Genomic DNA, 22,156 nt, shown 5'->3' on the forward strand with positions numbered 1-22,156 from the left:
GGTCATTAGGATTAATGGCTCTACTGTAGTCAACTTAAGTGAATTAAGTGAAAATTTACTTCAGGCTGGCAATCACTAGGATACAGTTTGAGATAGTGGAAAAGCACGGGCTTTGCAACAAAATATAACTGGATTCATGTGATAGTTCTTTTTTATTTTAAGGATTTTATTTATTTGAGAGAGCACAAGCACGGGATATATATATATCTCAAATATATACTAATACATAACAATTATATTAATTATTATTGTTAGTTTCTAAAAATGTAAAAGGATGGTTCAGAATATCTACTTGGCAAGACTGTTTTAAGGATTCAGTGTGATCATATTTGTGATGCATAGTGTCTGGCATATAATAGGTGCTCAATAAACAGTAGTAATACTCATACTTGTTACAATTACTAGACTAAATGGCCCTAGACTATTCTGTCTCTTGTCCATTTCTGTAGTCACTTCTTGATGCTATTAGTGAGAAGCAATAGTTTTTTGACTTCCCATTATAGCTATCCAGTTTGCTTTTAATACTCTACGTAAGGAGAGACAGAGAAATCACTGTCGCTCTAAGTGCACGGGATAAAGCAACTGCTGTTCACGGAGTGGTTTATGAGCCAGCAGCATGGGGGACCTCCAAACACTACCCGTGTGACTGCAGCACATGCATATTCTCAGGCTCCACCCTGGACCTCCTGAATAGCACGTATGAGGAAGGGACCCAATGATCTGTGCTTTAACAAGCTCCGCAGGTATTTCTTTTGCCTAGGAAAACTTGAGAACACTGATATAAAGTAAACAGGCACTGGATGAACTGTTTTAGAGCACAGGCTTTTTGGCAATAATAGCTCCATAGGTCAGAAGTTTTTCCTAGTTGTTTCTGCATTTTGGCTGGAGGGCTAAGGTTGCCAAAAGATTCTGTTCAAAAGACCTGGGAAAAAAAGGAGGCAATGATTGTATTTGAAAATGTTTTAGAGTGATGCACAATGATTTTAAGAATAGAAATTTCTGGGACACCTTGGTGGCTCAGTCAGTTAAGCAGTTACCTTTGGCTTAGTTCATGATCCTGGGGTCCTGGGATCAGGCCCTGCATCGGGCTCCCTGCTCAGTGGGGAGGCTGCTTCTCCCTCTGCCTGCTCTGTCTGCTGTTCCCCTGCTAGTGCTCAATCTCTCTCTGACAAATAAATAAAATCTTAAAAAAAAAAAAAGAATAGCCATTTCCTATGAAATTCCAAATAAAACTAATTAAAACACATCCATGTTCTCTAGAAGAGAATAGCTATCAGAAAAGGAAAAGATACACAGCCAGTTCGCAACTAGGAGACGTGTACCTATTTTTTTTCTCTATAAAAAGTAGAGATGAGGTAGTCTGTTAAGTTAGGAAGACAGAACATACTGTACACTTAAAAGACCTGAATATACTTGCTATAGAAATAGAAGAGGGAACTGATTTTGAACATACTGAGGAACAACAGAGCAGCATTAAAAAGCCAGCTACAGTTGGAGACCCTCGTAAAGACACGAATTCTCTCCAGCAGCTTTCGGCAGTACAAGAACAGATGGAGGCAAGGTTGGGGCTTTTAAGGTCAAGAATGCCAAAATGCCAGAAGGAAAATAAAGCTGAAGGCAGTATCAGGAAAATGACTGGTTAATGGGATCTAGGCTGGATGGGGAAACAGGAAGTAAGGAACATTGGATGGTGATGAAGTAACCAGAAAGATAGGAGGTTGTTATCAGAGAGTGGGATACTGGAGTTTCAGAGCGGGGTAGTATTCTTGATGATGATGAAACCCACGCATACTGGTAGATAAAGTAGAAGGAAAGGTCCTGACAGTCCAAGAACGAGAGGCTGGAGTACTGGCTGGTCATTGTCAAGAATGATGTTTAGGCAGAAAGGAGAGAGTAAGCCAAGCAAAACTTTTGAAGAAAATGGGAAAATAAATTAAAAAACTTAATGACTGTAGTAAAAGGAGACGGAGAATTCCAGAGCAAGACAGCATGCACCTCTTCTGTTTCCTAATTCTCTAGAGTATCTCTTGTTATACTGAGTGTGAGCTCCTGATCCCGGAAAGTAATGAAATGCATTCCTTAAATATATTCTACAATTTTGTTTTAGCTTTCCATTTATTTGATCTGAATGTCACATATATCATACTGTGAAAACATGCACAATTTATTTATCTGCTAATATTCAGAACTGTATCAGGAAGGGTTACACTTTCAATATCATTATGCTTACCTTCAGGCAGTGAAGCAGTAAAACCGGATGGGCTTATTACCATAAATTCAGGGCTAGGAACAGACTTTCCTCCACTGCTAGAATGTCTCAGGTACATGATAGACTGTACTTTCTCCTGAAAGATCTTGCCATCTATAATCAAAAAAATTTTTCAGACAGTAAAATTTTTTAAAGATAAAATGAAAATATAATTTTAAAAGTAAATCATTAAATGTAAATTTTTACTAAAGATATTCAAAGTGAAAAAATGTGACATGTTTTATACTAACGCACATTTGTTATACAAGCACACGCTGTATCATTCCTTATATGCAGATTGTTACTGTGCTTTCCACATTAACTCTTATTTTCTTCGAATTGCAACTATACTTATTTTATTTCTATAATTTAGCAGCTAACTGTTCACTCCTTGAGGAAAGAACCATTTCCTATATTTTTTTCCTATATTTTTATATATCCCTTTCAATGTCCAATATGACTCCAAAATGAGTACCTCCAGCTTAATTTTCCTTTCTGAGCTGACTCAGACTTGTAGAATTGATTTCTTAAATGCACCCCACATGCCACAAATCTAAATATGAATCCTCTTTCTACCCTAAACCCAGTCCTTCTGTTGTGTCCTCTGGTTCATCTGGCGGAAGCATCCATTTCCTAAGTAGAAGTCGGGATTCACCCTTGATCACTACCTTTCCTTTATCCATGTGAAGTCTGTCTACAGTTTCTGCTGCATAAAGGCCTCTGCCCCCAGCACAAGGCTATAACACAGGTGCTTACTAACTCTCACCTGGAGGCCTGTCACACACTTCTAAACGGTATCAGTGATGGACATCTGGTCACCCTCAAATCTTCACAGCTTTCGGAATTCTATCAAATGTCAATCCCTGCTAAGAAACTTCCAGTGGGGTCTCTGTTGCCTCCTTACCACTGTGGATAAAGCCCAAGCTTCCTGTCTACGGGAATCTCTGTGATCTGCCTCCGGATCCCTTCCAGCCTTCTTTCCGCCATGACACTTTCACAGCACCCATTTCTCACAGCTCCCAATCAAGCTGCTTGCTTTGTTTGGAGGTCCCTGCCCTTCAACTCCTCCACAGCCCTTAAGCAGGCATCACCCCCTCCAGGAAATACCTCCTCACCATGTTCTGTGCTTCCAGAAAACAAAGTATTTCTCACTGTGCTTTCCACACAATGTCATTACCTCTTTATGTCTCTTTCCCCTCAACTAGGCTGTAAGCTTTGTATGGGAGTGGAGCACATTTTACTCATCTTTGCAACTAACACTGTTTCTAGAATCTTGACAGTACTTTATTCCCTATATGTGTGCTGAACCGAACACAAAGTCATGTTGTTTGCTTTCATTTGGATTTTTACTGCCGTTGAATCATTTTATTCATTTATTACATTCCTAAATGCCTGTTTTACAACCAGTTTTCCTCTCTAAATTTACTACCTAGTTTTCTCATAGGTATATTCTTGCTTGCTTTTTTTCCACATTACATTTTCCTGGTTCTTTTAAAACTCTGATTATTCCATCTTTCTCATATACTAAGTACTCTTTCCTTAGGTCTAGACTTTGCTTCTTTCTCCTTCACTCTCTCTCTATACTTCAATGGTCTCATCTCATCTCAGAGCTTCAACTCCCTTCTATGTGGGTAGTTTCTCTTTCCTGAATTTTACTGCAGTAATTTAATTCCATCATATTTCTTTGCTCAAAACAAACAAACATAACAAAATGAAACCCTTCAGTGACCCCTAAATAAATATAAGTTCAAATTTTCTGGCCTCATATTCAAGGACCCATTTACTATGACCGTAGGGGAAAAACTAAATAAGTGACAGCCCTAAACTATATTCATGGTATATGTTTCTCAAGATCCTTTATAGATCCTTATACTTGGGTAAAATTCATCATTCTTTATTTTCTCTCTTTTTTCTCCCTTTAAGTTGTTCTCTTCACCTGGAATGCTAATTCTCCAATATACCTACCAAATTCTACCTAAATTCTTCAATGCCCATGTCAGATATAGAATCTATTAAATATTCTTTCTCCACAGCTGTCTGACGAGACCCTCACTCTTCTAAAATCTCATCAGTCCTTCTTTTGAATCTAGTAGGTACTTACCAGACAGTTTTTGACTATCTTAATTTGTGTATCTGTCCACTCTCTCCTCTCAGCAGTGGCACTCTGCAGGCAGAGACCACGTCTGGTTCACTCTAGAGCCCTCTCCCCTCTCCCAATCCCAGTCTGTAATTAAGGTACTTTCTGGCACACAGAATTCAGTCAATGAGTCTCAAACAAATGTGGATTGAGTGGGAAGAAAAATAATAAAAATTGGGACAGCCAAAAATCCAACAAAAAATGATTATACCTACCTATGTGCAAAGAAAAGTAGAAGTTTGTGGGGTTGTGACAAACATAAGTATTAGTAGGTGGGTGAACTGCTAAAAGGAAATTGAAGATAATTGTCAATAATTCCAAATCTGGAGGAGATCCAAGGACTTCTGCTATAATTTTCACAAATGATCTACAAACCTCTCGGGGCATGGAGGTAAGATGCCCCTCTTTGTGTTCCTGGAAAAATAAAAATCAAACTCTCTTTAGATTTAAAGAGATGTAAAGAGAACTGTCAACTTAACTAACATTTTTCATTTAAGCGATAGCTCCTTTTAAGACAGAATTGTGCTGGTTTATTACTCTAGTCTGACCATATTTACCATTAAACTGAGTTGCTACTTCCCAATTCAACCAATCCTGCCATGAAAAATTCATTAAAACTGATGGCACCTTACTTCTAACTAGTTTATCTTAATTAACAAGGCAAAGTTATATTATGGCAAACACAAACATGGCTCAGAAGCTAAACCCCTGAGCTTTGCATTCCGGCTTCCCCGTTCACTAGATGGGTGATTTGGGGCATACTTAACATCTCCAGGCCTCAGTTCATCTTTAGTATGGGAATGATCCTGTTACTTCGCTGGGCTGTCATAAAAGATTAAATGACACAGACTCTTGGAAGAGCACGTCACATACAGGAAGCCCTATAGAAATGCTAGCTAAGAACCATACTATTGCGACTACTATCTCTGTACTACTACGATGGGATCACAAGGAGAAATGCCTGATAGACAAAACTGACTACAGTACTACCGTGTGTGCCGGTTAACAAAGCTCTTTTTCACAACAGCTCTGAGAGGTTGAGCCTTCACTTCTAGACTGTGAAGTGCAAAGTGATTATACAACTACCTTAAACCACACCGAAAACACGTAAGTAGTGCAGCTGTAACTCACACCCAGACCTCTGAACCCTTTCTGCGGTATCATCGATTGCCTGGTATTAGGAGACCTGGAGAGTGCCAGGCAATCACTAGACATAAAGACAGGAATAACTAAATTTTTTATACTCTCCAAGTCCACCCCCCACGAGGGAGCAGTTGGGCTCTAGATCAAGACTGAGGAAGTTAAACTTCCTCATTTTCACTCTCCCTGTACATGTGATACATCCGAAAAATGATACATCTCTACACCCACTTTCCTTCATTTGTTCTTGTGTAATTGCTGCATCAATGCTGATTCTGCCACAGCCATCGGCCTTTTTTTCAGAATCGTGCCCCTGGTGTCTTCCCCCTTCCTGGTCACCACCCCAGCCGCTCATTCCCAAGACCATCCCAGGCCATGTGTCCTCAATCTTGTATTTTCCACTAACCCTTTACAAATAGTCACTGGTATCCCACTTAATTAAAAAAAAAAAATCCCCTGGGCTACCTGGGTGGCACAGTTAGTTAAGTGTCTCACTCTTGGTTTTGGCTCAGGTCGTGATCTTTGGCTGTAAGATCAAGCCCTGTGTTGGGCTCCATGCATAGCATGGATAAATGCATAGCATGAAGCCTGCTTAAAATTAAAAAAAAAAAAAAAAAAAAAGATTCTCTCCTCTTCTCTCCTTTGCCCCTCCCCTCACTCTTTCTTTAAAAAAAAAAAAAAAATCCCTTAACTTGAACTTTGGGAGCCTTTTGTTAACTTTCTGTTTCTCTTTTCTTTCACTGCTAGACTTTTTAATCACTATTTGTTCTCACTGCCTCCAATAAATCTACCACATTTGCCAACTAAAGTCCCCAAAACTTAATTCTTGCCCTCTTCATTCTACTGAAACTGTGTGGGTCATTAAGAATTTCTGTCAGTAGCCCTTTACTTGTCCATATCTTCTTTGAACTTTCCCCATTATTTGGATCTGGAGACCACCTTTTCTTCCCCCCTCTGCCACTCTTGGCTTTCACGTTGCTGTTTCCTGACTCTTCTCTAAGCTCTTTTCTTACTCTTTCTACATCTTTCAACAGTTTCTTTTTCATGTTTCATACCTGAAAATGGACATTTCCAGAGATGTAAGCCACAGCCCTCTACGATTCTTTCACTACACTGTTTATCTTGTGGTGCTTACCTGTCTCTGTGGCTTCAATGTAGACAGCACCCCATCTGTCCCCCTCATCTGTCCCTCTCATCTGTCTCCTTAGTTCCAATCTCGCACATCTAAGTGTCCAGTGGTCACAGCCGCTGAACGCCCCACTGTAATCTCAGAGGCAGAATGGATAAGCTATAAAAACTTGTGTGTTCAATTCCTTCTTTCATGATGCTATCATCCTTCTTGTCTCCCAGGTGGAAATTTTGCATTATATATTTCATTTCTCCTGCAGCTCCTATTAGATAGAATCAAGCCCTATTAATTCTCTTTACAATCTCCTTCCTATTTGCTCTCTACTTTTACACTCCCTTTTCTATCAGCTGACTTCAGGTTCTTTACACTGTACCCATGAACTAATGAAGCTGCCCTATACCCAATATACTATCAATTTATCAGTCTTTCTTAAATACTCTGAGATGCTATAAAGACAACAATTAAGTTCTTTATACACTTCCTACAATACCTAACACAAAACAAAAAACTGTTGATTTGATAATGGGCTCTTTGAATAAAGAAGGATGAAGAAATATACTTTTGAGGAAAAGGAATTGGTACCTTGATTTTTCTAGCATTTTTATAAATATATGGAAATGAGAATATATATAGAAATCTGGTTTACAAGTGTTACTTTTCTGACATGGAAAGACTGAATAGAAACTTCACACTGTCTCACGAACTCCTTGAAAATTAGCAGGTTTCAAAATGGATATACAAAGAAATTGATTTAAAGAAAAATTGCTGTGTAAATGTTACATAAACTATTCAGCAAGCAAGGGGCCTCAAAGTTCACCGTATTGTATTCTTGAAGAAAGAAGTCTAATTCACCACATGGCCCAAGAAAGGCAATAAAATGTGGTGTTTTTTTTTTTTAAAGAATTCATTCATTTAACAAATATTTATTGGGTTCCTGTTATGTGCCAGGTATTGGAGTTACAGTGTGATCAAGAAAAAAAAAATCTGCTGGAGGGGAGTGAAGTGGGAAGGAATAAAGTAACTGGGTGATGGACATTAAGGAGGGCATGTGATGTAATGGACACTGGGTAAAAGACTGATGAATCACTGAATTCTACCTCTGAAGCTAATAGAACACTATATGTTAATTAATTGAATTTAAATTTTAAAAAAGAAAAAGTAAAAGAAAAAAACATATCCTTGTCCTCAGCAGGTTTACAGAGGGAAATAAACCATCATTTCAGAAATAACGAAATGACACTAACAAATGCAGATGCGTGGAGCGAGTCAGAGGAAGGGCGACGGCGGATGGATAGAGAAGGGAGAGGGCTTCTCTCAGGAAGCAAATTTAAAGTGGAGATAGGAAGGAGAAGCAGGAGGTGGCCAGATGGAAAGAAAAGGATCAATAACTTCTCAATGAGAAAAACTATCATGTGCCCTGAGGCAGGAGAAAGACTCACTGGTTTAAGAAAGAGAACAAAAGCCAGGGGCTTTTTCTTGCAGTGGCACGAGATGAGGCTGGTGCAGTGACCAGAGCACACAGGCTCTCTTTAGAATCTGTCACAGATTCTGGATTTTGTCCCAAGTACAATGGGAAGCACTGGTGTCATCCAAACAAAGGCACTCAAACATAAATATTACTGCTCCCAGGGAACATCTGAACTTATCTGATCTGATAAAGTTCTACTAGATGCCTCAATGAAAAAACAAACGACCTTGAAAAATATTCTCGTACACTGATCAGTGATAAAAGGACATCTGTGAAGGCAGAGCAAAAGATTTAACTAGAGGCCAGGTCATAGCACAGATACTACTGGTGAACTGAGTGTGCCACTTTTTCATATAATACTTCGGATATATTTTTGATATGCTACTTCTAGTACACATAATAGATCTTCAGCAAATACAAACTTATTAAAACAAAACATACTTGCACTTGTTATTTAAGGAATGTGGGATTTAAGTTTTAGTAAGCAATAATCATGCCTAGATTAACCTCACTGGCCACCATACTGCCACTATGCAAAGCTCACAAGAAGTTAAAATTTTGCTATTGTTGATATTCAAGAGATGACAAAATATTATTATATCCCAACATGGAGACATCGCAAAAATCAGTAGTTGTTGTTCTTTTCTAATCGAGTTAGGAATGATGGAAGTGTGAACGTCAAGCTCTATGCGGCAGGGTTGAGAAGAAAGAATGCAGGTGAATAGGGAAAATGGAGAAGAGAAAAAAAATCCTTCCATTGAAAATTTCACAAAAATTTGAGTTCACAGTACTGAGTTACTAAACATATAATTGCAGAAAATATCTCCCAAAGTAAAGTTACATGAAAAGTACCTGCAAAACCTGACAAGTCAGCAGAAAGTGATGGACCACTTGGGCTTTCAGTAACTGCTTGATATTAAAGACCTGCTGATGGTGATCTGCTCTGATGAGGACTTCTAGAGCCGCAAGCAGCGTTTCCCAAGCTCCTAGCTGAGAAAGCAAACACACACCAGTCAGCACATGGTTAATGAAAAACATGCTTTCTGCTTTTTATAAGACATATATCAGTCTATCACTGTGTATATTCAGGGTCAAAGATTAAATTTATCTGAAAAAGAAAACCTTAAAATTTACTCCACACTATTGTTATTAATATATTTTTTAAATCAATAGCTCATTTCTAAATACTTATGTTGAATGCAATATTGTATTAGGTACTTCAGTACATTAACTTTTCTGTGACATTATCTAATAATATGGTATTTTCAAGAGATGAATTTTCATGAGGGATTTATTCGATACAGAGAAACATATTATCAATGTAATTGTTTATAAATAATTTATTTCCAAAGAGCATTACTAAAAATGCATAAACTTCTATAATTTGTGTATACAGCATTAAATAATTTTAGAACAAATTGCACTAAATTGAAAAAACTCAGACAATGTGAAAATTCTGCATTTTTTGATTGATTTACTTTTAAGTCCAAATAATAGAATTCTGTGTATGATTACTGTGTATTTTCAAACATCCTTTTAAGGTGACTTAAAAATGATTCTCGCATGTAGAATCAATCTTAAGTTGAAAAAGGAACCTTCTATAGATAACTAATATTGAAAGATAATCTCCATCTCATCTTATTGTCCCAAATAACCTTTCAGCAAAGCTGTTAACAGAAGACAAAATAAACTGGTTTGGGCTGGAGGTCTTGCTACTTCTTTTGCCATTATTTGATGGTAACGAACAATGAAAAGACCAAGGAATTGACAGATTTAAGACTATTGTTACAACCACGGCCTCTCTCTTCATAAGACAGGGGTCAAGATGCCCTAGAAGAACAAGGCATATGAGAACTGGAGCGCAAGGCAGCCCAAGTATGAAAACTTGATTGAAAAATAGTACCAAATAGAATAGTGGCAATGTAAACAACCAAAACCAAAAGACAATCTCAGTTAAAAATTATTCACTAAGAAAGAAAACCTTACTGCATTACTATTGAATTCAGTAAAAAAATGTTTTGTTTTTTAATAAACCACCCCAAATTAGCATCCTCTTTTGAAATATTAACTAAAACAACTCTTGGCCATTTGGTTAGGTTCAGTCTCCCAATCTACAACTGAGCTGTTTACTGTATACTTTATATTTATGCTGCCTTTGTGCATTTACATGGGCTATCACCATGCAGTTGCTTTTTCCTCATGCAATCTCACACATATTTTTATGCATACACATATATGGTTATTTTTTATTCTAAAAGTGAGAATTTATTTGGGAGGAGAAAAGAAATCATGACAAATTACAAAGTTTTAAAAACTGCTAAGTACCATAAAGTCCAGAAAAAAGCAATAGTTCAGTTAGCTGCTTGTACTGCTTATACTTTCCCCCATGTGGGGCTGCATATTCTTTAATTGCTTTTTTTTCTTTTTTTAAATTTCTTTTTTCTTTAATTTCCTTTTTCATTTTTGCATATTTTTGCATATTTCTTTTTTCTTTAATTGCTTTTTCTTTCTTTTTTTTTTTTCTTTTGAAGAATAATTTGTTTCAGGTACACAACTTAGTGATTCAATATTTATATACATTACAAAGTCATTATCACAAGAAATTCACTTACCATCCATCACTGTACTAAGTTGTTATTGTATTATTGGCTATATTTCCTATGCTGTACCTTACATCCCCATGTCTTATTTATTTTATAACTGGAAGACTGTACTTTCTTATAATAATACTTTTGTAATATAATTTTCTATAAGAAGATTAAAAAAATAATTCTGTCTTTCTCTAGCATGACTGGTCAAAATTTATCTTTATTAATAATAGATTATAAAGGTTTCTTCCAGATTCCCAACCCATTATTGATAATGAGTAAATATGGGGGGAACATTGATAAATTCAGGAATAACTGATAATCTAAAAAATTCTAAAGCTGTATACTTTAGTCTTTAATTAGGTTGGATGGTAATGTTGTTATCTTTAAATAGCTATAGAAAATGTATAGTCTACCCTAGAACCAAGGAGTTTATAAGAACCTATACCATGTTTTGAACTAGAGCATCGGGTGCCTGGGTGGCTCAGTTGGTTGAGTGTCTAGCTCTTGATGTTGGGCCAGGTGTTAATCTCAGGGTTGTGAGATCGAGCCTTACATTGGGCTCCACACTAGGCATGGAGACTACTTCAAAAACAAATAAACAAAAAAGGCCCCCCCCCTCAAAAAAAAAAAAAAACCCTAAAAAATCTAGGGCAGAAAGTAAATATCTCTGTATTCGTTCCCTGGCTGGGTCCTTGTGAAGAAGACCAGTGCATCCATCCAGTTGTTGAGGTGCTGTGCCTAGACCTAAGATCAACCATGTTCCTCAACTTATATCTGTAATGAAGCCAAGACTTCATAGCCTTGCCCTAAACACCCTGAATCAACTCTGTGACTCCTGGGCAACTTGGCTGCCCTGCTCAGCAGTGTGTACATTTCTCTCTCTTTGACTCAACTCTCCAGATTCTTCTTAGCAGGATCCCCTCTGAATGTTTATGGTAAATGCAAGTCCCCAGCCCATTTGAATGAGCTCCATGTTCTCCAGCCTGACTACTGCTCTAGCCATTTCTAGTTAGGCCAAGTTCTGATCCTAACCCCCAGCTCAGCATTACCCATGGCTGCTCGAAGACTTGCACAGAAAATAATCTCCACATTTCTATTTATAATCAACATTACATTGAAGGAATAAGTTTGTTCTGTTCTTCAGAAGAATGATTAGATGAATATTTAAAAGTACATGTCTCTTTGTGCAGCAAAGGAAACAATCAACCTATGGAGTAGCTGAACCTATAGAATGGGAGAAAGTATCTGCAAACACGTGTCAGGAGAGGGATTAATATCTAGAACATACACAGAACTCCTACAACTACATAACAACAACAAAAATCAAATAATCCATTTTAATAATGGGTAGAGAACTTGAACAGACATTTCTCCAAAGCAAACACACAAATGTCCAACAAGTATATGAAAAGATACTCATCATCACTAAATATCAGGGAAATGCCAATCAAAACCACAATAAAATATCATCTCATACCCAATAAGATGGCTACTACCAAAACCCAAATATAATTGTTGGCAAGGATGTGAAGAAATTAGAACCCTTGAACCTTGGTTGTGGGATTGTAAAATGGTACAGTTCTTATGGAAAATACTGTACAGGTTCCTTGCAAAATAAAAAATAGAATTACTATATGATTCAGCAATCCCACTTCTGGTTATATAGCCAAAAGAACTGAAAAGAGGATCTCAAAGAAACATTCACACACCTATGTGCATTACAGTGATAGTCACATAATCCAATATATGGAAGCAATCCAAATGGGATAAAGCAATCTAAAAGGGATAAAGAAAATGTAGTATATACTTACAATGGGTATTGTTCAGTGTTACAAAGAAATCTTGTCGTATACTATAATGCAAGTGAATATTTGGGACATACACTAAGTGAAATAAACCAATCACAGAAAGACAAATACTGAATGATTACACTTCCATGACATACCTAAAGTAATCAAACTCATAGAAACAGAAAATAGTATGGTGGCTGCCAGGGACTGGGGTGGGGGGCAGGAGAAATAGGGGTAGTTGTTCAATGGAGATAGTTTCAGTAAAGCAAGATGAAAATATTCTAGATATCTGCTGTACAACAGAGTGTAGATAGTTAATACTGTCCCGCACACTTAAAAATTGCTAAGAGGGTAATTTATGTCAGATGTTTTTACCACTAAAAATAAAAGCACATGGGGGTGCCTGAGTGGCTCAACTGGTTAAGCATCTGACTCTTCATTTTGGCTCAGGTCATGATCTCATGGTCATGAGAGTGAGCCCCGCATCGCATGCAGCTTTGCACTCAGCAGGAAGTGTACTTGAGATTCTAACTCCCTCTCCCTCTGCCCTTCCTCCCACTCACACGTGCGTGCACATGAGCACTCTCTCTCAAATAAATAAATAAATCTTTAAAAAAATAAAATAAATAAAAACACATGCCTTGGCTTTGTTCCATATCTTCCAGTCAAGCAATAGCTCCTCTAGCAGTTTAACATCTTGGATTATAGCATTAGACTCCACATCCAACTTAAACTCCCCATTCTCATTGACATGAATAATATCTTCACCACAGCAGCCTTCAAGAAGGGTCTATGGAAAATTAGCATTAATACAAGATTCATTAATTGCTGATTAATCCAAAAATTCAACAGAAACATTAAGCTTTCAATCTCAGCAGTCATAACATTAAATTCAAAGGAAAACTAGTGAATAATTCAGTATTACAGAGAGTATCTTTAATTTGTTTTGCAAAACAATTCAAATTAGAAAAATATAAACTTTCAAATATTTGTAAATGATAATTCAGTTTCAAACATAGGTAAAATTAACCCTCTATTTTTATTTTTTATTTTTATTTGTTTTCTTATTTTTTAAATTCAATGAAACTGTTAGGCTTTAAAAACTTTTACAAAAATTACTAAGGATTCATGCCATGAATGTATGGATCTTGATATTTCAAGGAGTGGGGGTTGAGGGCATAGGTGGAGATAGAGTCTTTTGTCTTACTACTAGAACCCTCAGAGAGAAACAGTTTCACTATGTTACCAAATGCTTTTATCTAGAAAGGTATTTAAATATATGATGATAGCTAGATCAAAATAAAAATTAATACAGCTTTAGAAAACTAACTCTCTAGAAGCATTGCCTACTGGAAGTAGATTAATACTAGGTGTCCAGAGAACTGGGTTCTCTTCCGTAACTGGGAGCTGAGGCAAACGTCTACGTGGATCTTAATTCCTCAATCTACAGAATGAGGGGCCCTAAGAGACAGCGCCAGTCCATCCAGATCAAAAATTGAGTTAATTTTTTTCTCTCACTCTCCTAAAATTCTTTAAACAAGACAAAAATGTAATCATGTACATGATGAAGAAAACTAGAAGAGTATCTTAGTTTGATTAAATATACACTGTTGAGTTTCCTTCATTTTCTTCAGGAATAACTGAAACACAAAATTCTATTGTTGGAAGACTAATGAAGAGAGAAGTATCATTGCATATGAATAATGCATATGAATAAGAATAAATTTTATGAGGACATACCTTCAAAACATGAAAGCCAACAATGCATTTTTGTTTAATCAACACCTGATGAATCATGGAAAGTCCATTACAATTTTCTAATTCATGTATTCTCTGTTGGTTATATTTAGTTAATGAAAGTATAACTCTCAGTGCTAATGCTTGAGTTTCTTCACAGCTGCTGAGTTCCACAACCTAAAAAATATACATATTTTAATTTACTGAGAGAAAAATTTAACATGTATGATTACTATTAAAGAACATCAATCTATCAGTTTTATTTGAAAGCTATTTTTTTGCTCACACTTTCCTTATTATTTAAGCACTATAATAAACAAAAATGAAAGACATAAATCCCATGATCTTTAGTTTCTTAAATATACTAGAAAAATAAACTAAAATAACATTCACAACTGTTTAAGTCAGTACCATTTTATTAGTGATCTGAAATGTCAGCAAAATCCATCAGGTTTTTGATTAGTCCATCAACAAACAGACTCTGCATTACATGGTGTGGGAGGCAACAAAGAAGTAAAAGGCATGATATTTATCCCCAGTAGGGCCTACTATCTAGTCAAAAGATAAGATATATATAAACCACAGATTTACCTTGTCCTTCAATTAAACCAATGCTTTCTGGCAACTACTTTATATGAAACACACACCTTATTATCATGACTAAAGGCAAAGAAGAGGGTGCCTGGGTGGCTCAGTTGGTTAAGCAACTGCCTTTGGCTCAGGTTATGATCCTGGAGTCCCAGGATCGAGTCCCACATCAGGCTCCCTGCTCAGCAGGAAGTCTGCTTCTCCCTTTGACCCTCCCTCTTCATGATCTCTCTCTCTTTCAAATAAATAATAAAAATAGAATCTCTCAAAAAAAAAAAAAAAGAAGAATGAGATACGAGTGTTACAAGGGCACAGAAACTATTTTTTACTCTACTCTGCTTGGGTTAGTGAAGCATAAATAGAGAGAAGATGACTTGGAAAGATGACAGAATCCTGGAAAGAAGGAACAGCGGGTGGCTGGGAGTGAGAGACAGGAGAGGGGTAAAGGTCTAAAGCCAGAAGGTCCTGGTACAGCGAGGAGGCTGCAAGTTGCCCATTTGGCTGGATGGCAGACATCCAGTTTAAAAGGCAGCCTATGCATGCAAGCTTTTTAAGGAGATTAAATTTTATTTTTGTAGGAGAGGAGGAAAAATAGTGAAAAAAGATCCCAAGTTTTGAGTGTGACAACATACTTTAGGATTCTTATTGACAAGATCCTAAATTGGTACAAAAAAAGATTAACCATTTTCTCTAGGATCTAGTCACTGTGTAACAGTAATTATAACAAAATTACGTTTAGTATCTTGATGAAAGAAGGAAAGCCAAGGATATACATTTTAAAATTATACAAAGCTATAAAAGTTAGTCATGAAATGCTGATGAGGAGTTAAAAAGCTTTTAATTTTGGAGGACAGGGTGTGGTACATAAACAATGAATCTTGGGATACTGAAAAATAAAATTTAAAAAAATTCTTAAATACTATAGGAAAATCTACTAGATATTGGATGCAAAAAATTTTTGAAAAAGAAGAAAAAAACAGTTTAGAGTATGGTGAGTCAATGCTGACAAAATATTTATAAGATCAGTAATGATATGAAATAAAGACAAACTGAGGGTTGCCAGGGGGAGGGTGCTTGGGTTAGGGACATTGGGGAGGGTATGTGCTATGGTGAGTGCTGTGAAGTGTGTAAACCTGGCAATTCACAGACCTGTACCCCTGGGGTTAATAATTAATTATATGTTAATGAAAAATAAAAAATTAATTAAAAAAAAAGAACAGTAATGATAATATCAGACACTGATGTGCTCCTTATTGCAAAATCAATCAGAGGTGATAGTCCCATCGAGCAAAGCAAGCCAGTTAAGGAGACTGTAAAAACTGGGGAATGCTGCAGAAGTTACACCTAGGAATAAAATTCTGAGAATGAAAGAAGATCAAGGCAGCTTTAGTTAACAAGGAAGTGGACCTTCAGGAAGGAGAGATGATTAGTACCATTTGTACCCCCTATTTAGGATTTTAGCAATCCCTGTAAACAATCAGTATATACTCATTGACTGTCTATTTTACGTCAGGAAAGATATCGTCCCTGCCCTAAGATGACAAAGTAGAACAGATAATAAACAATTTATTCTAATATAGTACTCATGACATCAAACTTTTTTCTTTTTAAAGATTTTATTTTTGGGGCGCCTGGGTGGCTCAGTGTTGTCGGCTCAGGTCATGATCTCAGGGTCCTGGGATCGAGCCCCACATCGGGCTCTCTGCTCAGCAGGGAGCCTGCTTCCCCCTCTCTCTCTGCCTGCCTCTCTGCCTACTTGTGATCTCTGTCTATCAAATAAATAAATAAAAATCTTTTAAAAAAAATTTTTTATTTTTTTTTATTTGACACACAGAGAGAGAGATCACAAGTTGGCAGGCAGAGAGGGGAAAGCAGGCTCCCTGCTGAGCAGAGAGCCCAATGTGGGACTGTATCCAAGGACCCTGAGATCATGACCCTCATGGCAGAGGCTTAACCCACTGAGCCACCCAGGTGCCCCAACACCAAACTTTTTATATTTCTCCTTCTCTTTAAAAAAACTTCAAACAAACTCAAATTATTTTTTGTACTTATTTGCTGACCCTTGTTTTTTTCCATGCATCTGGAAGCTTGGGAAAAACAAGTTTCACAAACCATATTTTAAAGAATATATTCCTGGGGCACCTGGGTGGCAGGTGGTTTAAGTGTCTGACTCTTGGTCCTGGTCTCAGGGTTGTGAGTCCCTCGATAGACTCTGTGCTCAGTAGGGAGTCTGTTTAAGTCTCCCTTTCCTTCTGCCTCTCCCTCTACCCCTCCCCTGTGCTCTCTCTTTCTTTCAAATAAATCTTAAAAAAAAAAAGAAAGAATACATTCCTTACCTATGGCCATACTACCTTGAACGTGTCCAATTGTCCAAAGAACACCTTTCTTCTTTTGGTTACTATAGCATGTATTTGTTTTCTCATTGACAATTTTAATCTTATACATTTACTTACTTATTTAAATGTAATCTCTACACCCAATGTGGGGCTTGAACTCATTACCCGGATATTAAGAATCGGACACTATACCCACTGAGTCAGCCATGCATCCCATTAAATCTTGTACATTCAAATATTTAATTGTTCTAATTACATTTCTAGATAATAGAAAACTTCTAAAATCTCTACAATTAACAGAAACTTTGACCATATGTGGCAGAAAGCTTGATGACATCCTTTTTTTAAAAAAATTTTTTCAATTTATTTATTTTCAGAAAAACAGTATTGCTTGATGACATCCTAAAAAATATGTAATTTTATCTTAAAAATTTAATGTAGTTGACATAAACTTTTTGTAATTTAAAAAAAACCCACTGGAATTTATTAGTATTAAAGAAAAAGTTTCTCTTCAGACAAAACTCTAATCAGTGATTCTTACCCTAGCAAAGAGAAAAACAAATATACCAGTTCCACCAATCTCGTGTAGAACTCCTTGAATAGTTTTACATTCAGTAGGCCGGAGATTCTTTAGATGATGAGGTTCTAACAAAATGCTCTGCACTTCTTTTGAGCTGAAGGGTCTTTGAGAGAGTTGGGTTTTCATCTGACCTTTAAGTCTAATAACTGGCTCATAGATGGTATACTGAGCAGGACAGTTAGTGGTATAAACAACTGAAAGACTTTCCTGAAACACAAATATTTTCCTTTAGTAACTAAACAAAATTTAAAAAGTAAGGTATCAACCAACAAATAAATATTTCAAAGTGAAAAGGTGCCCAACAAATTGTTTTCTTTGACAGACATCACACTAAATAAAGGTAAACATGAGGAGCAAGGTGGCTCTCCAGACAGGAAAAGATCAGTTTCAATTAGCAGTGACCAATAATAGATACCTTGTCAAGGCTGAGAAAGATTCCAGCTTTAACCATTGTAGAATAAACATGAAATTATACTTCCTATTGCTACTAAGAACAGCTAAGTCTTATACCACACTCATTTCATACCAGGCACTGTTGTTTGCACTTACAAATATTAACCAATCATTACAACCCCAAGAGATGGGGACTCTGGGTCAATGAATTCAAAATTTTTGCCTTGAATGTGTTCACAGGCTGGCTACTCATTTAACAGTGACTGTAAGCCAGATCTTTCTACTAGAATAAAATTCCAGACTATCATCATTCCTAACGAAAACTGAAAAGAATTTACAAAATTTCTCCCCCCAGAGGGTTATTTCCATCAGGTTCTGACTTCAGGTAGGGAGCTCAGGCTCAGGGAAATCATGTGCTGAGGTCCGTGTCTTTGCACAGAGGCTGTGGGGGCCTTGGGCTTAGATCGCTTTCAACCACGGCGGTTTAAATAGTTTCATCCAGACATCATCTGGCACATCTGCATACCAACTAACACGACTACACAATCTACAGTACATGATTATGCCGGGCAAAACAGACCCTTCAACCTGCGAGAGTTTTCATCAGGAGGCTGACAAAATGTTCACCTGCCTGAGACAAGCCCCACCTGGTACCAGCACCTTGATGGACCTTCCGCTCATGACATCAGAATCCCCCAGTTACTAAACCATGCTAAAACGGTTTCTAAAAAGAGTTTTAATGTTAAACCCTTTGAATTTTCATTTGTGATAATTTATGTTAAATTTTATGACTAATATAATTCTTTTCAAGCAAAATAAAAGGATTAAGGTAATTTTGTGTGTGAAAACTAATGGAGTACTCCGAAACCAGAGCAGTTAGATTATTATTTGAACAAACGCCAGCTGTGTGAACTCCTTGGTCTCCCTAACAAGGATCCCGTGTTGATCCCGAACCAGCTGCATCAGCATCATCTGGGATTTGTTACAAACTCAAGTTCCTAGGCCACACTTCAGACCTTACTGAATCTGAGACTCTGGCCCAGCAATCTGTTTTAACAAGTCCTCTGAGTGACTCTGATGCATGCTCAGGTTTGAGGAACAATTCCCTTGAGCATGTTTTCTCAATGGTGAGGCATTTGGGATAATTCTTCACGGCATAATACTGCCCTTGCGAGGTGGGACATCTAGCATCCCTGACCACTGCTCAATCAGAGTGGACTGCCACAGTGCCCCCAGCCCCCCATTCTTAAACACTTCCCAGGGAGAAAAAGACTGTATGCACAATATCAGATCATTAGGTAAATTCTATAGGCATCTACACTCTGGATACTTGACCACAGACACATATTTAATACCACTTAAGACCTACCTGTGTTTTACAACGTATCTACACTAGAATTTCTCTTTTCCTTTAGTCAAATGTTACAGCTTTAAAGAAGGATTTATTCTGATTATGAGATATATATCTCATTAACAACAAAATACATTCCAAACTAGTAGTCTTCTTCAAATAAAAATGACCTCTGACCCCTAACCATACCTCTTACAAGAAGCAAGAGAAGGCCAGTTCACAGCTAGATCTACCAATTTTTCATAGATCTTCTAAGACAAAGGCTCAGCTTTCTAGTTGCTATAATGAAAAATATCCCCCCAGGTTCCTAAATTGTATAACTAGAACAAAATATTATAATAATGCATAAAAAACAATCTGAGAACCTCATATAAGCAGAGTTAGCAATATTTTGAAAGCCAAATTCCTGCGTGTTACTGATATTAAAGAATATTCTAAAATCTGAATATATGTAATTAAAACTAATAGTATAAAATAAAAATCAGTATTCATTTATAAATATGGAAATGAAATGTAATGAACAATATTTTTTAGGCTAACATGTATTTTCACTATATCATAAATATTTTTCTTGAATGACTCAGAGGTGTAAACTAAACTCATACTTAGCATAGAAATATAGTTCTAAGGTAAAGGGAATAAAAATTTGAAACCTGAAAACAAATTCTGGGTATATCAAATTTTTTTAAGAAAAAGCCATGTTCTTAGGGAGCAAAAATAGTGAGAAAGAAAGAAGAAACACTTTAGAAATTTAATTCATAGCTAATTACACATTTAATAAACATATATTATCAGTTACTATAAAGTTAAAACTTATAAAATGAAAACTTACAATTAAGAGACCAATGTCCACTTCTTTCTTGGTCATAAAAAGTTCTCTGATTTGCTCACATTGCAAAATTTCTTTATTAATATATTTGGAGTAGTCATTCACAGGCTTGCCATATTTGCATGGCATTATAGATGTATGGTTGGGTCCACAAGCATATAGATAAAAGGCCTCTTGTGAATCAATCTTAGCTCCTGAACAGGAAAAAAAAAAAAAAAAGTTACTTATTTCTATCACTCCAATGAGAATTATTTTAAACCTTTATTTTTATTTATTTGAGAAAAAGAATGTGCAAGGGGAGGGGAAGAGGGGGAAACAGATTCCTTGCTGAGCAGAAAGCCAGAGTGAGGCTTGATCCCAGGACCCTGATCATGACCTGAGCTAAAGGCAGATGCTTAACCAACTGAGCCACCCAGGCATCCCTGACTAGAATTTTTCATAAGCAGCAAGAAATCATGAATTAATTTTTTCTGCCAAATTCTTTCATCTCTATAAAATTGATAAAGTCTCAAGCTCCAAATTGGAGTCATGAGTAAGCAACCTACACCAGCTACGGATGGAAAGTGAGTAAATAGATATAAGGTTAACTGTGAAGCTTGTGATAAAATAAAATCATAAAATTCTATTTGTTCCTTAGAGAACAGTTATTTTGGTTTTGTTCTGCCTTTTTTTTTTAAGTAAATGGAAACTATACTTCAGTAAATTCTTTTTTAAAATAAATGTGGATTAATGTCTCTACACTTCAGTAAATCCTTTTCTAAAATAAATGTGGACTGACGTCTCTATTCCTTCTACCCGTCTGTTCAATAAACACTGCCTGACTGCTATTATGTGCCAGGCTTAGTGAGATAGCTATAAATTTTAGAACATGTATTTCTTTTTTTCCTAAAATTCGATATTTTTGTAGATATTCTAAAATTACAAGAAAGAGAATCATTCTAAGTTTACTTGTCATAATATTGCATTTTCCAGGATTATAAAACAAAGTTAATTTAACATAAGCTTTCTTTTTTGGGGGGATAGGGGTTGGGGTATGATGTATCCCCTACATGAAATGTATATATCAATTGTAAGCAGCATCTCAATTACAAAACAAACAAACAAACAACAACAACAAAAAGAAGCATCTTAATATAAAAATGTTAAAATATTTTTAAAAGTGCATCTTGGTATCTAGATAATATAGTACTTATTAAGTATCAAAGAAGGAACAGGAATTACTATCTTATCCAGTATAATTTACTAGTTTAATACTTGTTAATTGAAAAAAAATTAGAAATCCTTTGAAGGAGAAAAATATACCATTGAAGAGGAGTAAATTTCCCAGGTCCCATTTTCCAGCCAATTGCAAAAACTCTTCTTGGGATGATAAACAATGGCCAATCATGCAAAATGTCTTATTGCTGTCAGATGACAGACTTGTTCTTCTTGGAAGCACAAAATCCAAAGTAACATCAGGTTTCCTACATTAAAAACAAAGTTAAGTCAATTATTTCAGTGACCTAAGTATTTTGCAAGCATGAATGTATAATAATAGGAAATTCTTTAGCAGTTTTCTTGGTTCAGCAGCACAGTGCCGGTGATAGGAAGAAAGAGAACGGATTTTGCGGTCTCCTGATCCACGGTGCTGGCAATACCCAAACCCCAGTGAGGGGAGCGGAACAGCGAGGCCTGCTAGTCCTGCAGCAGCCATGGGAAGTGGGACCGGACATGTGATGCCAAGTTTTCTTTGTCACTGAGTTCTGCGCCTTTCTGATTTACAGATACAAACTGACCACCTCCCCCTAATTTTTCTAAGAAGTCCCCCACCATGGTAAGCCATTCCTAAAATTTCTTCTT

At 36.6% G+C, this 22,156-nt stretch overlaps 1 protein-coding gene across 7 annotated transcripts in view; it reads right to left on the reverse strand.

Annotated features, from left to right (window-relative positions):
• Positions 1-22,156, reverse strand: part of LYST (lysosomal trafficking regulator) — a 174,117-nt gene that overhangs the window by 84,581 nt on the left and 67,380 nt on the right. For all 7 annotated transcript variants that reach the window (XM_032313704.1, XM_032313702.1, XM_032313699.1 and 4 more), the window contains 8 exons: positions 21,620-21,780; positions 20,321-20,511; positions 17,706-17,951; positions 14,244-14,417; positions 13,144-13,293; positions 8,975-9,112; positions 4,601-4,799; positions 2,231-2,362 (listed from right to left, as the gene is read on the reverse strand). In XM_032313704.1, the coding sequence (XP_032169595.1) occupies positions 2,231-2,362; positions 4,601-4,799; positions 8,975-9,112; positions 13,144-13,293; positions 14,244-14,417; positions 17,706-17,951; positions 20,321-20,511; positions 21,620-21,780 (1,391 nt within the window). The remainder of the gene's footprint in view (positions 1-2,230; positions 2,363-4,600; positions 4,800-8,974; positions 9,113-13,143; positions 13,294-14,243; positions 14,418-17,705; positions 17,952-20,320; positions 20,512-21,619; positions 21,781-22,156) is intronic.

Source organism: Mustela erminea, chromosome 14, assembly GCF_009829155.1.
Source record: "Mustela erminea isolate mMusErm1 chromosome 14, mMusErm1.Pri, whole genome shotgun sequence".
Classification (NCBI taxonomy): domain Eukaryota; kingdom Metazoa; phylum Chordata; class Mammalia; order Carnivora; family Mustelidae; genus Mustela; species Mustela erminea.